General features: G+C 42.6%; 1 protein-coding gene across 1 annotated transcript; it reads right to left on the bottom strand.

Annotated features, from left to right (window-relative positions):
- Nucleotides 1–284: 284 nt before the first annotated feature.
- On the bottom strand, nucleotides 285–16,960 carry eva1ba (eva-1 homolog Ba (C. elegans)). Its single transcript, XM_084052956.1, has 4 exons — nucleotides 16,604–16,960; nucleotides 4,154–4,312; nucleotides 2,077–2,172; nucleotides 285–1,779 (listed from the first exon to the last, which is right to left on the bottom strand). Exons 3-4 carry the CDS (start codon nucleotides 2,141–2,143, stop codon nucleotides 1,334–1,336), a joined length of 513 nt encoding a protein of 170 aa, XP_083909082.1. The 5' UTR covers nucleotides 2,144–2,172; nucleotides 4,154–4,312; nucleotides 16,604–16,960; the 3' UTR covers nucleotides 285–1,333.
- Between the last annotated feature and the right edge of the window lie 217 nt (nucleotides 16,961–17,177).

Below are 17,177 nucleotides of genomic sequence, written 5' to 3'. Positions count from 1 at the left end.
GGAACACCATAACACTGCACTGTTGACTGACGTGTGATCACATCCAAAACAAACAGTGCCCAAATTGAGCAATTCATCAAGGTTCTACATGTCTCGGTTGGCAGCCAAATGTTGAATCTGAACCTTTTCTTCCCCCTACAGCAGGGAAGGAAATGAGTTTCTTTATGAGTTACACCAGCCACTGTGTTATCTAGACATTTGCATCATATCTTCCTTTTATGGCCCCGCAGGCGGCATCCAGTTGGGCTTTGTAAAAACATTTACTGTCACAAAAAGAACCCAGATAGAATTTCCAGACATTTTATTATAAAACAATATCTCTTTAACCTTTCAAGGCACACCTGGGAGTGATTGACCATGAATGACAAGTAACAATGGGTGACCTTTACATTATGTCATCCCTTGCCATTACGTCCTATTGTACACAAGCATCTTATTAAACATTCTTGTATCCAGAGATTCCAGACGATTCCAAATTCACGGCCTTAGGATAGATAGAAGAAGCTCTGTTGTGTGTATTTGCTTGAGAGGCCAGTATCAGGGAGGGAAACATCCATAAATTACTTTTAGTTTAATACTTTAATTCAGTCATTTCCCTCAGTGGAATTTTCTCTGAAAATAGAACCAATGTATCCTCAACATAGAGAATCCAATTTTAAATGTCATGAAGTTACGTGAAAGATGACCCTATAAATCGGTCAATATGTTTGTGCATAAGCAATGTAATTTTCTTCATGGGCCTCTGAGGGGTTTTATGCTGGTGAAATTACAGATGTATTTAGCGATATATCCCTTCGTAAAAGAGGAGAATGAGGAGAATCATCTCTAATACAAAGGGAATGACTTGCCACGGAAAAATACTTGGTCCCCATTACTGAACTTCTGCTATTGCATATTACAGTACATATAAATTCTCTGTCTTTGCGCTTCTTTCATTAAGCGCATATACATTCTACCATATCCTTTATCTTCGCTTTGAACATAATCAAAGCCACACATTCATACTGCATCTTTACCACAGGAGCAAACGTACAGTCCTTGGTGTGGTGTCGTTCCCTTCAGTCAGGAAAAGTAACAAATTGCTGCATTGGAAGTGCAATATCACACAGTTCAGCTCTGTCCTAGACTGTCATAGAATTAGCAATTATCAGGTGTATCACATTAATGTTGACCTGTTTGCAATGCTACTGCATTTTATTTGACATGTTCAAGTCTGCCTGTCAAACTTCAAGGCACACTGGACCCACTTAAAGGTCATTGCGGGGGTCTCATAGGGTCACAGTGCTTGTCCATACAGCGGTGCCCAGATACTGTATTCTTCCATTAGTATGTATTAGTAGTAATGCACTCGTCCAATTGTCCCTGTTCCACTACCCAGAATATCAGGCTGTCCGTTTCTCCAGATCTCGCGTATGATTCGTTCCCTCTCCTCCAATCGTTGGGCTCGCTCCAGCTCCTCGGCCGATGTGAACACGTTCACGCTCAACGTGTCTGATTGGCTGTGGTGGTTGCCGACAGGTATCTCCGTGCTGGTGGTGGTGGTGTTGGTGGTTATGAGGGGAGCGGGCGCCTCAACGTCGTTCCCCATTTCATCGTCATCGTCCTCGCTCTCGTCGTCATCGTCCTCGCTGACGTCCTTCAGGTGTTTCTTCTCTGGAGTGGGTGGGGCAACGTTGGTGCGTGGTTTGCAGGAAATGCGAATGACCAGCAGGCATAGGGTCAGCACCAGTCCGAAACACACACCAATCACAAAGTAAAGGCCAAAGCTCTCTGGATTGGCTACAAGGAAGAAGAGAGTGAAAATTAACTGTAGGTAAATGTGTTAAAAGACAAAATTAACTATCAGTTACTGTAACAATGATTTATATATATTTATATTCAGTAATGATTTTATCAATAGTTCAGTAATTTGTCATAATAATTAATAATCTTATATATTATTTTAATATTATTAATATTATTATTAATATTATATTATTATGAAGTATTTAGTCATTAATTATGTCATTCAGATTCATTCGGTTCACCAATACAGATCAATACACATGATGCACAGACATCCTGCACATGACTGACCTTTGATGTGTGCATATGCAGCAATGCTGTTGCTCAGAAGGTCCATCTCTTGCCTTTTAACATCCATGTCGACTGCTGACTTCTCCTCTCTCACACCTAGAAAAACAACAACACACCAGCTCAGATCTGGACTCAAACACTGCGTAAGGGTCTAACAGGCTACAGCGGAGCAAACATCAAGCAAGTCAACAACCGACATTACGGTAACAAAAGACAAAGACCTTCAACCAGTGTGCTAGCAGGTGTTGTGAGCTCCCTGGCTCTTCACCATGCGGTTCAAGCGTTCTATGGCTGCACCACTCTGTGCTGCTCTTGCGCGCCAAACCCACTGACCACTGCACTTCTTCGTATGCCTTTGGCTGGGTGGGATGTGGCCTTCTAATGTCAAACTAACAAAAGCTTCTCTGTGTGCTCCTTAGACACCAGTTCCAACTGGGATCATCATTACACATTTGGCGCATGACGCCCGCACTCGCTTTCTCTCTCTCCCCTGAACCAGGACAGGACTCGCCAGAGAGGTCAGAAAGGTCAAACTCTCCCGGTACTAGTCAATGAGGAGTGCTTCCTGCATGAATCCCAGCCCAAATGGCGTAGGTCCAGAGGCAAGGGACACAGACGTGTTGTTTACCTGTCTGTGTTGTTTAGACTATGTGTCACTCACATCTAGTCAGTCGTCGACCTACGTGGGTTCAACCCTGGTAACGCAGATTTTAATCCTTCCGTACTTGCTTCCTGTACTTCCGCGTTACTATTGTGTTGCCGACCTGGTCATGACTCCTCAAGACTCCTGAGGAAGTCTCACATTTCCCTGCGAGAGAAAAAATAAAAAAGACCCTGCATAGCCACACCCCAGATGGGACACGCAGACAGCTGGATCTTTCTCCAACCTTTCCAGTCTGTCTTTTGTTTTCAGTCAATTCTGTTTAAGCGAGCCCCTATGTTACATCCCTGCTACCTCCACATGCGGTAGATTTCGTCCCCCCGGGAAGCCAAGCTGTTTCCAATCTGAGTGAAGGGTTCATTGGATTTGCCTGCGTGGAACACTCCAAGCCAAGGGTCACAGTGGTCCTGGTTGGTCTTTACTGTGTTGCACTTCCTTCCTCCGCTACCCACCACCACCACCACCCTCGTCACACATGCCTTTTCCTGCTGACTCTGGCTTTTCTCCCCTGTTTTGCGATTGTTTTCCCTGCACTCCCGCACTCCTCCCTGCCTGGCGTGATGACATCATGGCATGGCCACATGGCTCGAGGGCACATGTGAGTGTTGATAGCAACACAGCCGGGGTCCAGCGCATAAAGGAGGAACCTTGAACTCGTCTAAAGTGTATGCTGTGTCAGCGCCAATTTTAAGCTCAAGATTAAACATGTGCTTTGTGTTACACTCCTCGGTGGGGGAATACAAAAAACCTAAAAACAAAACATTTTGTTCAACTGGGAATAGATGATCAACTCTGAAGCAGCCCTGTTTCTAACCTGTGCATTGCTCTCATGATAAGTCGAACCACAAGCGGTGATGCCTGCACATACCGTAGATCATATGGATACCCTCAAATTGCACAAACCACATGTTTATGTTATCATTTACCTCAAAATTGCACCCTCTGATAACCTCAGGGTCTCTGATTTCTATCCTGACGCAAATGCCTTCACAATTAATAAGCATTTATCATGTGCATTTGTTGATGCAGCATTTGCCAAATTTCACATCTAGATCCACACACATGCAAGCCATATGCACATATGCAGTAAAGAGGCTCACTGAATAAGCTTTAAAGGCAAAGCCAACATTCTACTCCTGTAAAATAAACCAATGTATACTAAGACATATACTGTAGATATACATTTGAACCACATTAACGTTAATGTCCTTCCTTACTCTGGCAATGTCATAATAGGTCAACATTCTCACAATGCGTCACAACACAACACTTTGTGAGCTTGTAGATTGGCTACTTTTTGCAAAGAGATTTGGTGTAGAGAGAAAAAGGAGGGTACCCACTACCCAGTATAGACCATTGAGAGACCCCGGACAACTAAGTATATACATAGGGTTTACTTTAAGTAGTTAAACTTACCAGGAAATTAAGCAGTGGAATCTCCTCAGTTCCAGTTCATAGTGCTATGAAAAGTTGTAGGTGGACGATGAAGCCTGTCTCTTTATCTCTCACTCACTGTCTCTTTGGATCAATTCCTGTGAGCTTTGGTCCTCAGACCAAACAGTTCATTTGGCCACCCTGAGACAAGAGCAAACACACACACACGCACACAGACACACAGACACAGAGACACAGACACACACAAAGACGTCAGGCTACATTAGATCCAAACTCAGTGAGGCATTTGTTATGCAAACAATGACAGGCCTTTTGCAGTTGCCGCTGGATACACGGTCAGGCAGGAGACTGGAGGAAGGATTTCAGCTTTCAGCAGTTTAACAGTTCTGTCTCGCATATAGAGACTATATAAATACAGACGTGTCTGAACAATGTGCATAGCACTATCGAAAAGTGAGAAGAATAGGTATTATATAATCCCATCATTCCCTGTATCTGGCCATTGTTAACGCTGCCACAAAAGCAGTAGAAGTGAAGAGAAACAAACGGTTTCATTTCCTCGTATATGCAAAATAAGTAGCATATATCTAACTTGGTAGGTTGTTTGTAAGGTACACATTAGACATAACACACAAAGACCAATAAAAAGTTAAAATAGAAAATATTCACCATTATGCACAAGGTAATCTCTCAAGACAGATTCTGCTAACATGTAGTGTTGTTAGTAGGAATAAACACAGAAGCACCCGGGAGGAAGTGGACTAAGAAAGGGGAGGAGTCAAACCAAGTTCTTGTTTCTACACAAAAAAGGAGGTGGTGCCCCCAGAGGCATAAACAAAAGGAAGAAAATATATATCCCCCCCACCCTTTTTTTTTAACCAAATAGGTTCCCAGATTGTGCACACAGTGTCAATAATGGCATGACTGATTCCTGACTGGAGTTTGGGTAGGCCTACTAGAACAGGGGTCCCCAAAACGAAGACTGAAGTTCATTCACACCTTAAATAACCAACATCTTCCCAGACATACTATCTTAACCTACCAGTCCCCAATAAATCACTTTCTTTCACTCTGTTAAACCACAGGTTATAAATGAGAGGGGGGGCTGCCCTCAGGGGAGCCACCAGGGGGTGCAATTTGAAAGGAGAGAGAAATGTTTTTATGTTTATGAATCAATCAATCAATCAAGCAATCATAACGTGATATATTATACAGTATCTATCTGTCTATCTATCTCTCTATGTACATTCAAATTCAAATATTTTCAAAACAAATATTTGCTTTTTTAATGCCATTTCACAATACGGTGGACGCCAGAGGATATGGCTATTTGGGGTTCCTTGGCATGGAAACGTTTGGGAACCGTGCGCTAAACCAGAGCTTCTCTTCTTGCTGAAAGTTAGCACATTACATGCCAGGTGGGGATCGAGGGCCGTTGAAAAATGCTGTGCTGCGTAGTTTGCTAATACTCCCCCTGTTTAGGAAAAAGCCCCTGTGCCAGCTTGAGTTGGTTTAGCAGAGCCCCTGTGCTTTCCAGTGCAGATTTTGATCTTGCTGACTTTTGGCAGACCCTATGTACACTACACTGATACAGTGCCGGACTAACTGACAGGGAGCACTGGGGGGGTGACGGAGCTGTCGCCATGGAGACAGCTTTCCAGCCCACCCCCTCACACCCCCAGGGTCCCCATGGGACTGAGATGACATATCTTTTGTTTCTGGTCACTGCGACAGGGGATGCGTCTATACACTGTCTTCCTGTTGAGCTTCCTTCCTTCCTTTTCAATTATGGACAAGGTCATCTCCTCCGTACCACGGTGCCAAATCTTGTCATATCCAAACAGCATGAAGGAGCATGGCAGCTTTCAATGAGATACTTAGTTTTTGTCTCGAGGGTAATAAAGTGAAAGGCTCGGATGACTACAGTTGTTCTGTTCTCCATGCCAAGGTCAAAGCTAATGATTGGACGACTAACTGGTCTTTTCTCACACTGGAATGCAGCAAACCTGAGCTCGTCAGGACTCAGGCATCCGTTACTGGTGGTTAATGACAACTGGAGACCTGTTTAAGGCCTATGTAAACACTAATTAGCCTGCCCTGTTGTTTTGTTGTGTTTTTGTTGTACCTCACGGAGGAAATTATTAACAGACCTCCTCGTCACCAGCCACGCACAATCCCATGACTCAACCTTCAGCTCTTTTCTCAAAGTGACCCACTTTGCTTGCTTTGTTGAACTAGGCCCCCCATTACTGCAAAGACTATAAGACATTTACTTAAAAGGATTTTGATGTATCCTAATGCCCAACCATATTTTTCTCAAATGTTATGATAAATCAAAGAAATAAAAGTTTTGAATGCAGGCAGTGGCAGCTAGTGTACTGCAGCAGTGGGAGTGATATACGCAATACCAGCAGTCACGGTTGCAAAAATGGACATGTCTTTCAAAACCATGCAGATAATGTCCAGCACCTTGATAAACATAAAATAAATAAATAAAGAAACTTTCTGCAGTCAGTCCGTCCGTCCGTCCCCCATTTTGCCAATTCCCCCTATATGTACTCCCTGTCATTGCCATCACCTACTTGTTGCATTTGGGGAGCGTGTAGACCAGTGGTTCTCAAACTTTTTCATTTCTAGGACCCCCAGTTTACAATGCATTAGGCCACTTTGATAACCACTGGTGCAGACAACCACGTCTCCTATGATACACATGGAGTCGTACAGCCAGCGCTTCTTTTCATATCTGACAGTAAGAAGTTTCACTGGGAAGGTGTAACGTACTGGTGGCCCATACACTCTGCACACCTGACGGGCCCAGGTGCAGATCGGGGACCAGGTCAGATGTTAAGTCATATTTATAATGTCTCTTTGTCTTATATTATATTGTTACACTATTTCTACTAGCGTTGTTACTACTTATTCTGTACTTGTTCTCTACCCTTTCCATGTATTTTTGTTTCATGCATACTGTGGTACTGCCATGAAAACGGAATTTCCCTTGCCGGGATCAATAAAGATATCTGTCTGTCTGTTTGTCTGTCTGTCTGTCTGTCTGCCTGTCTGTCTAGAATAGATGATCATCATGACTTTACACAGCCATTTGTGTCACATGTCACATGTCAGTGCCTGTCACCTACGTAAGGAAGGCAGTACCATCATGGGGGACCAGTGAGATTACCACTAAGATTTTGTGACGCGTTGTGAGCTTGTAGATCGGCTATTTTTGCTACTTTGGCACGACACAGTCATACGACGGAGTATAAAATACGAAATTAATTTATGAAAAAAAACACTACAAGATTAGATATAAGGTACAAGGTTTCTGCTCGATAGCAACGATATGAAAGGGCAGAGTAGGAATTGTAATCTGATTGATGCCAGGATAAACACAGTATGGTGTCATGTGGCCTGAGAAGAGCCCAGGCACTATTTCTGACTGAGTATTGTTTGCTTTGGTTTTGGAGGAGTGGAGCCAAATGGAAGAAGAAACCCCAAACTATCACGTTGTGTTGATATTTCTGTTGTCATCCACTTGAAGAAGACCACAATGGCCCTTCCTTCCCACAAAGGTTTGTCCCTTTCCGCAAAGGACAGTCTTTCAGTCGCCAGCTCCATGCCGACGCCCTCATACAAGTAAAGATGCATTATTATCTCAATTGTCTGGAATAGGCACACCATTATCATCTCATAAGCAAAGATGACTGAATTGTCTGCTGTCTGTGGAGCCTACTTGTAGCTGATTTATCAACCACATACTGACAGGGGCCAACCTCTGAAGCAAGAGCAACCACGGGTCGTCACTGAACAGAAGCCCTTTTCCCGCGATGCCTGCTGGGTGGCAGTAATAAATGTTGCCTAAACGATCACAACCGCACGACTCCTCATCCAGACTGGAGGAATAAGTTGCAACCCGTGAGAAGACTTTATTTAAAGACTTAAGATATAGTTAAGTTACGGAAAGAAGATGAAAAAGACAGATTACACAAGGGAGCGAGTCAGCCTTATTTACTTATTGTAATGACATACATTGAACCACAGAGGGCAAGGAATATTTTTGATACCTAGAATTTCTATGCAGCCACAAGAATTCCTGGCACACTGGACTGTCGTTCTGCGGTGTGCCTGGCACCCGGCTTCAGAGAACAAAAAAGGGCCAGATTTGGATTTAATCACATTTCATTGTTTTTACACACAGCTCTGGTGAGGGAGATCACAGAGCCCGTCACTTACTGAAAAATAAGGACAATTTATAGAATGTATCAACTCTACCCTTAACTATGTTCATTAAAATGTTACCATTTCCTCCTTTGATTTTGTTGCTGCTAACTGAGAGAAAATCTGTCTGAACTTAATGACACATGACATCAAAAAAGCCAATCTGGGTAATTTATTCACTATTGCCTATTGGAGTTTGTTCTAAAACTCAACATGTTCCAGTTGAATAAATATGCTGAGTTCAACATCGTTACTGTAATCTCCTTTTTCACAGAAATTGTTTCTATGACATTCTCTCAGTAGCTGAATAGAAGGATAATGGCTACTCCCAATGGTGATTCTAACGCCAAAGTATTTCAATCTGTATCACATAAGTATCTTTTGGATATCCCTTTCAGTACAAGTTTTGATTTAAAAGGTTTCTGCAAGAACATTTTGACCATTCAGCTATAACCAAGCCAAAATATGGTCTCTGGGGCTTTTTACCGGCCAACTGCGATCACCTGACCACCAGCCCAGGCAGAACAGTGTAAGGTTCAAGCCAAAGGGAAAAAAAGGTTGATGGAACTTCAAGCTCTCCCCAAAACCCACAGAGGTGCACGCGGTAACTTTCCACCCGATAAACACTGACACGTTTCAAAACATAGTTCTCTGTTTGTGGTGCCTGTGAAAGCATTCAGGGGGGTTGCATCTGGTTAAGGTATTTTCTCCTATACAGCACAACAGGCACTCTTGCCTTCTCTAAATGTTGCAAAGGGCTTTAATTTAGAGAAAAGAGAGTGCATTTCTTCCTTGCTTCTCTTCCACATGAGATCCCGGGGATCAAGCTGTGCTCAAGTGTTAGTGTTGCTTTCCCTTTGTCAAGGCCTGCCAGGGTCTCTGACTGAGGGGAGTTGTTGCATTTGGAAAGGCCCAGTCAAACATGTGGTTGACATCAGGTTTAGTGACACGGTGCATCAGGTAAAGATGACCCCAGATCAAACCTGGGTCAAGTAGTATATCGTCACTGTTGGGTGGAAACCTTGTATGTCCAACTGTTACTATTAAGGAAATATTATGGAAAAATAGAACCTGTGTTCCAATGGTTCCAATGTACAGTATGTTATTATGATCCAACGCACAGGATGTTATTATTTAGCCACAAACTTGCTATTGTTTATAAAACCCAGACTTAACCACTTTCACTTTCACTTTAAAACTTGTCAAAGTAGCGAAAATAGCCGATCTACAAGCTCGATGCGACGTGTTGCAAGCTTGCATGCATATTGGCTATTTTTGCTACTATTGCACGACAACCTTGTATGACCAAGGCAAGTTAGGCTAAAAGTTAAAACATGAAGATACAAGGTTTCTACCCGACAACAACAGTATTATACAATACTAAAACCTGTCAAGGGTTGTTTTAGCTTGGCCCGCATGCCAGTACAATGAGGTCAGAAAGGTTAGACAGTAAGAAGAGGTTTTGGGTCAGGATAGTACTCTGTGGTCTGCTCATGCTGCACGATGATGCAGTTCCCTTCCACCTACTTGTTACTCTCAGCTGATTAAAACATGGTATTGAATTATTTGTTGTGCCAGAGTTAGCTTCCAGCTTGAAGTACTCCATCAACAACGCTACGAAACCCAGTGTTCATACTTCAAAAACCAACTACCATGTAGCTGCGTCTTCCAAAAACAGCTCAAATGAAAAGGAATGTTTTCATACCCCTGCTTTGATTATAGTTTGTTTCACACATTGGTCAAACTTTGACATTTTCATTCCATTAAGCGATATAATCTTATCCAAACTCACAGTCTTGCATATTTTTCAGTTGAAAGAAAAAAAGCCTTCTTTTCCATGAACTTTTACATGATCTGTTTAGCTTTAGGCATAGACTATTTGACAGAGAGACAATGAACAACAGGTTTACTGCATCACGGCACTCAACAATACCCGGAGTGAGCACAAAACATTCATGAATCGAATCACATGTGCGTTTGTTCGCCACTGACTATTTCAATTTAAACCGTACACTTTTCACAAAAATAGAAGTTATGTCACAATGATCAGGTATGCCGCCCTGACGCCAGCCTGATTCAACAGCGCCTCCATGCTTTTTAAGGGCATGTAACTACAATCCATGACCAAATAAAATGGGTATCCTTGTGTCATAAAAACTGCGAACAAGAGAGACTTGTCCCATGAGGAGCACTGCTTTGTGGGTTATGGTAGGTAATGGGAGGGTAATGGAGATAGCGGACTGAGCTTTGGGGGAAGGGGGGGGGGGGGGGGTAATAGTGCCCAGATGTGTACTGATGAGAGACAGAGAATGCTTTAGTATGTAAATCAACAAAAGATAGCACATGCTGTTTCCTCATATATTGACTTTATCACACACGGTTCATCCGATTGTCCATTAGGAGCAACACCCCGGGCAGCGGGGACAGGAATGGGAACAAAAGTTCATGTGTGTTGACCTTTATTAGTTTTGTGTAGCCAGATGTATTGGAGGTCTCCGCCTACCAGGACATCTAAATTCAACAGCAGCAAAAAAGTGGCGCAGTGGTTAAGTATCTGCCCACCGCCGCAAAAGTTGTGGGTTTGAAGTCATCGTAGTACATCCGGCTTTGTCGAGCGTCTATACCAGGGGTTCTCAAACTATTTTATACCACAATCTTTTTTGGGGATTTGTTTTGGCTGCTAACAAACAAACCTATTCCCATTGCTTTGAAAACCAATCCTGATACCGTTCCAATATGAAGGACCACCCAAAAGTATTTGGATTGGTTCTGTAATAGTTATATTTCAAATCTCTGCATTCTTCCCACACAGTTTTAGCCCCTGTATTGAATATAGATGTCACCAGACGTATTGGTCGGCAGAGATCTCCGATATGCCTGGCTATATGCAAGACTAACCTCAGATCACCAGGATTTCAACACAGCGGAAAGCCTGGTTTTAGTTCCAAATTGACCAGTGTGATCTGGACTAGAGTCCAATATTAGATCCAATAATTTGCACACACAAATGCATGCACTGTTCCACGTATCTGCCCAGACCCTGACCGGATTAGTAACCTGCAGAGTGACCTGATCAGTATGCGAGACTGGATATTTATTGGTGCTCATGAGTGTGTGTGCGTGTGTGTGTGTGTGTGTGTGTGTGTGTGTGTGTGTGTGTGTGTGTGTGTGTGTGTGTGTGTGTGTGTGTGTGTGTGTGTGTGTGTTGTGCTGTGCTGTGTGTGAAAGATATTCTGCGAAGCACAGTTACAGAACAGATGATCCTGAACCCCAAAGTGCAAGAATATAGCCATGATGTCATCTCCGACAGATCAACCTGAGCCTGGCACACACCACATACTGTATTCATTACTCAAACACTGCTGATTACTCTGTGACATAAAACATATGTTTGGCGTTTGCATGGCTGGGTGGGCAGCATCACCGCTGTCCTATGCACAGACACTGTGTTACCTCCGTCACATGAAGGGTTTCAGAAACCACTGTTGGTTGATGTGAATGGAGAGCACTCAGTGAACGTATCCACTGTCAAAGGTTTGTCAAAGTGTTTCCACTTAAAGACAAACTTATATTTCATCGTACGATCATTTTGCTTGCAGAGAATAGCCAGTGGTGGAAAAAGTACTCAAATTATTTACTTGAGTAAAAGTACCAATACTGCAATGTAGAAGTACTCCATTACAAGTAAAAGTCCGGAATTCAAAGTTTACTTGAGTAAAAGTGCAAAAGTATTGGCATAAAAATGTACTTAAAGTATAAAAAGTAAAAGTACTAAAATATTTGAAAATAGCAGATCTACAAGCTCACAACGCGTCGCAAAGCGACGCGTTGTGAGCTTCTAGATGGGCTATTTTCAAATAGCCTAGATATAAAATAAGGCTAAAGTGGTTAATGTATGTTTTATAGTATAAAAATGTATATCTGAAAAGTAACTAGTAAATAAAGTTTTCAAATAATTGTAGTGGAGTAAAAGTACAATATTTGCCTCTGAGATGTAGTGGAGTAGAAGTAAAAGTATTGGAAATTTGAAACACTCAAGTAAAGTACAAATACCTCAAAATTGTACTTAAGTACAGTACTTAAGTAAATGTACTTACTGTTTACTTTCCACCACTGAGAATAGCCGATCTACAAGCTCACAACGGCTCACATCGAAACACGTTGAGAGCTTTTAGACAGACTATTTTTGCCAAGTCACACCGTCATGCAACGAAATATAAGTATTACTATCCTATCCCACAACCAACAGCAGTGAGTGCATAACAAAACTACAGTACACCACAAAAATCCTGTGGGTCTATTTTTATACTCTCAGATTTAAATGAAAACTTTTTTTGTGTTGCAGTGTGGACTGTGGAGCTCTCCAGTGCTAGTGGTTGTTGTGGGTCTTTGTCTCTATGGTACTACTGTTACCAGTCTGTACATAACTTTAAAGGGATAGTTCACTCAAAAACATTTTTTTTTCTATCGATTAGTCACCCCATGGAGACTTGAATTCATGGATATTGTTTTGTTTTTGTCACATTCCTAAGCCAATTATTTGATGACCAGTGGACCGGTAGGCAGCGGTTCCAGTAGGACACACAAAGGAGACTCTTTGTGTCTCCTACCGGAACCGCTGCCGGTCATCAAATCATTGGCTTAGGAATGAGAAAAAATAATAATAACAATGTACTTTTGACATCCTATGGCTACTGTATTCCTATGTACTTGTCAAAAGCAATAAATACACATTAAAAAAAAAAAAAGAAAAAAAAATATCCATGAATTCAAGTCTCCATGGGGTGACTAATCGATAGAAAAGAAGTAATTTTGGGGGTGAACTATCCCTTTAATGATGTACGAGTCAAGTTGAATTTGGCTATAAACCATAGTTCTTGTTTTTTCTAACTAATAGAGAACCAAATGGGTATGACTATGTTTTATCATATCATAGACATTTTAGATATACGTTCAGGTAAGTCAATCACACTATACTTTGACTGTATACTCTCCAGTCTGTGACATTCTATACTCACTGGCACAACACTGTATTGTATTGGTTCCACGTGTGACACCCCACCCATGTGGTGTGGTGCCTAAGTAAGCTAAAACAAACCCTGATAAGTATTTAGCAAATACTATTTGACCCAGCTTTGTTGCATTCTTTTGTTGGATTTTATTTCCCAATAGCCTCTGCCATGTGTAAATAGCCACGAGGAGTTTAAACAAATTCAAGTCCAATTCAAAGTCAAGTCCATTCTGTAGCTTTATGTTATGTTCTTGGAAGCTTGTGAAGGTCTCAATATGTGTATATTTGTGTATTCATGTGTCTGTGTTTATGTGTGTGTGTGTGTGTGTGTGTGTGTGTGTGTGTGTGTGTGTGTGTGTGTGTGTGTGTGTGTGTGCGTGCGTGCGTGCGTGCGTGCGTGCGTGCGTGCGTGCGTGCGTGCGTGCGTGCGTGTGTGTCCGTCCAGGGAAAGAAGAGAAGCTTATTGAAACCCTTCAGACTTAGTATGTCAAACATCATCCAAAGCCTGTAGAGGCGAGTTCCTGGGCCAGTCAGAAGCCCCTACTAGACAGCAGTAAGCCTTAAGCCCAGTAAGACTGCAGTGGTTTGTGGGAGTCTTGCTAAACACAGTTTCAGAGACATATCACTCAACTCTCCCTATTTCTCAAATTACTATAAAACCCTGTTGCTTGCGTTATGCTATGGGAGATTACAGCACATACAGCAGTCAAAGGCAGCTCATAACCTCTTGTCTATCCAAACACTAATGTAGACCTATTCACAACTCAGCTTATCACATACTGTACAGCATGTCTAGTCTTCAATGGTAGGGCAGTGAAGTCGAAACAGACCCCGCCCTACTCAGGTCACAAAATCGATCGCTGTCTGCACCAATCGAGTTCATCTGTGTTGGAGATGTTTTAATGCAAAACATTGAACACTGCTCCAAGGGCAACACTGGTTTTCTCTGCACTGCAGCCCATCTGGAGAACTATATATTCAGGTGTCTCGCACAAAAAAACATGTAAAAGTGTCTTATAAATAGTGTTTTAAAAGCAACTGAGAGAGAGTGACGTGTATGTTCACACAACATGCATAGATTAAGGGCGTGTATGAGTTGAGTTCTGTATCTCCTTTGGTATGATAACTTTTGACAGTCATTCCCACAGGAGGCTCCAGCGCATTGTTCATAACTTAAGGGTTACAAGACTACAGGTTGCTCTCTCTCCTCACTGGAAACCACATCTACACCTTAAAAAGAGCTCACCCTATCATCCCTAACCACTCCCATCAACCTTTCTTGTTGCTGCATTATAAATCTCAGGCTACAAAAAACACATTAAAGTACAGGTTTTGGTTGCTTGTTTTTTTTTGTCTTCGTGTCGACAGCAATAATACTTTCAAATATAAAATGTAACTGCTAATGTATATTATATTATGTAGCCTATAAGTCCTGACGGCCATTTCTTGGATGAGGTGTTAGTGTATACTATGTGTTGGTCTGACTCTATGAAACAGAGTTAACATCTTGTATTGCATAGTGGTAGTTGGTTCCATAGGAGTTTGCAAGCGTTTCAAATCAGGGATTGGCCTATGACCCAATGGGTACAGAGAGTTTGTAAACCAACATCCCCAGGACAGATAAGGCAGGCCCACTGATAAACGTGGCAGTGGGGCTTGGGGGAGAAAAGAAAGTTTGCTCGGGTATGAATAGCCAGGAGAGGTCATACACAAGTCAACTGTCCCCAAACAGCCCTGAAGGGATAAGTTACTAAAGCCTTCACACTTATTCTGCTATCTGGGGTTTTATCTGACTGACTGGTGAGGCAGCTAAAGAGCCTTCCCACTCCAATAATGTTAATTAAAGGAGACCCCTGGGGCCATATTTCTCTCTCTCTCCCTCTCTCTGATAAGAGGTGTTTACCACAGCAGCCCAGTGGAGAGCGAACCATGGGAGCTGAAGCATATGGTTAATTGGGTTCCAGTGTGAAGGTGTGAATTAGTTATTGCACACGCGCATGCGTGCGTGTGCAATATGTGTGCAATGTGTGCAATGTGTGTGTGTGTGTGTGTGTGTGTGTGTGTGTGTGTGTGTGTGTGTGTGTGTGTGTGTGTGTGTGTGTGTGTGAGTGAGAGAGACATACACACACACAGAGGGAAAGACAAAGAGAGAGGGAACCTTTGTTGCATACTGAAGCTTTGTATGCACACCTACTGTATAACTGTGTTATTTTGGATAATGTGTTTTTCTTGCTTCTATAATAGAACTGCTGTACACTGGGAAGAAATTCAGGGATTAAACAATGATTATCGAAGCGTGGCATCCCCTGTCCATGATTCTCTTATGACAACTGTTGACTATTCCTTTAAAAAAATACAGAATGCGACAGGATGTTTGCAACCTATTAATCATTGCAAGGTTAGCCAACATACAGCTGCACAGGAAAACTGGACCCAGTCTGACCCCCCCCCCCCCCCCCCCCCCCACACACACACACACACACACACACACACACACACACACACACACACACATGTGCTGTATCATCTCCTCTCTGGCACTGGTTCATCATATACTGTACATGCTAGACACAGACACACACTCTGCACAGATGTCCCGTTATTGTTATTTGGATGATTAAGAACAGAAAGTTGGACCATGGCCCATTAAAAATAGCAACACTTTCCAAAGGTGAAAAATAAACACTTTGTAAAACTGTACACTCTTCAAGGAGTGATGAGAGAAGCCATGACCAGCCTATCCTCAGTATCACCATGGTTCTCTTTCCCATGTCACCATCATGTCCTTTAGATGTAAACACGCTATTTTTAAGCCAGTGGGAACACAAGGTTAGTTCTCATTTAAAAACAAATAAATACACTAAGAGCTCCTCATATTTCACGGGAATTTTCAATGGACAAGATTACTATCTGCTGCAGTTGTGTGGATGGATGCCAGAATTTTAAAATTTATAGCACTCCATGGATAGCCCCAAGGAACCGGCAAGTCACTCCAAATGCACGCAACCTAAAGTCAGCTGCAATCCTTCAAAGTTTTTCATAAGCGCATCTACTGTAAAACATGAAAACTTCAGACAGTCCTTTTTGGCAGGCAGTGAAATATCCATGTAACAATCCTATTCTATGGTAAAGTAACCAACTAACCATACCCCCCCCAACACAATGTACATTGACAGAAATATAAAGCAGCACTTTAATCATGTTTTTGTTAGTGTCAGAACACTGATGCAAACCATCACACTCACCAGTCAGTGAAGAAGTCCCTCCAAAGACTCCTCATTCCCCCTTCAGTGACATCCACACTGCGCTGCACGTTTCAGTCAAAAACACTCCTCTTCGTTCCCTCCAAAACTTTGAAGAAATAACATTACAAGCAATCCTGACCGTTTCTGTTGATTCCCTGCTGCCGCTGTGGTCAGGTCCTGAGCAGCGTTTGTGCGCGTGAGAGAGAGAGAGAGAGAGAGAGAGACAGAGAGAGAGAGAAAGACACAGAGAGTGTGTGTGTCAGTGTGTATGTGTGCGTTTGCACACAGAGTCTGGGGAAGAGGTGGCAACTTCCTCTCAGAGTTGGAGTGAGTAACAGAGTTCTCTCTATCTCTCTCTCCTAGCTCCACTACACTAGAAGCAGGAAAAGCTGTCATACTATCCCCCTTCCCAGACGGAAAACAGAGGAACAGCCTAAAATGGGCAGGCTTGGGGACGAGGGGAGGGAGGAAGGGAGTGGTGGTGGTGGGTGGTAGGAGGGGGGAGTCTTCCCCTCTGTCGTTAAGGAAACAGGGAGAAAAAAGCCAACTGTAGCTATAGGGGGGAGGCAAATTA

This window comes from Gymnoscopelus microlampas, assembly GCF_963454915.1.
Source record: "Gymnoscopelus microlampas genome assembly, chromosome: 3".
Classification (NCBI taxonomy): Eukaryota; Metazoa; Chordata; class Actinopteri; order Myctophiformes; family Myctophidae; genus Gymnoscopelus; species Gymnoscopelus microlampas.
Note: the sequence above shows the minus strand (reverse complement) of the source record. Positions and strands in the feature narration are given on the sequence as shown.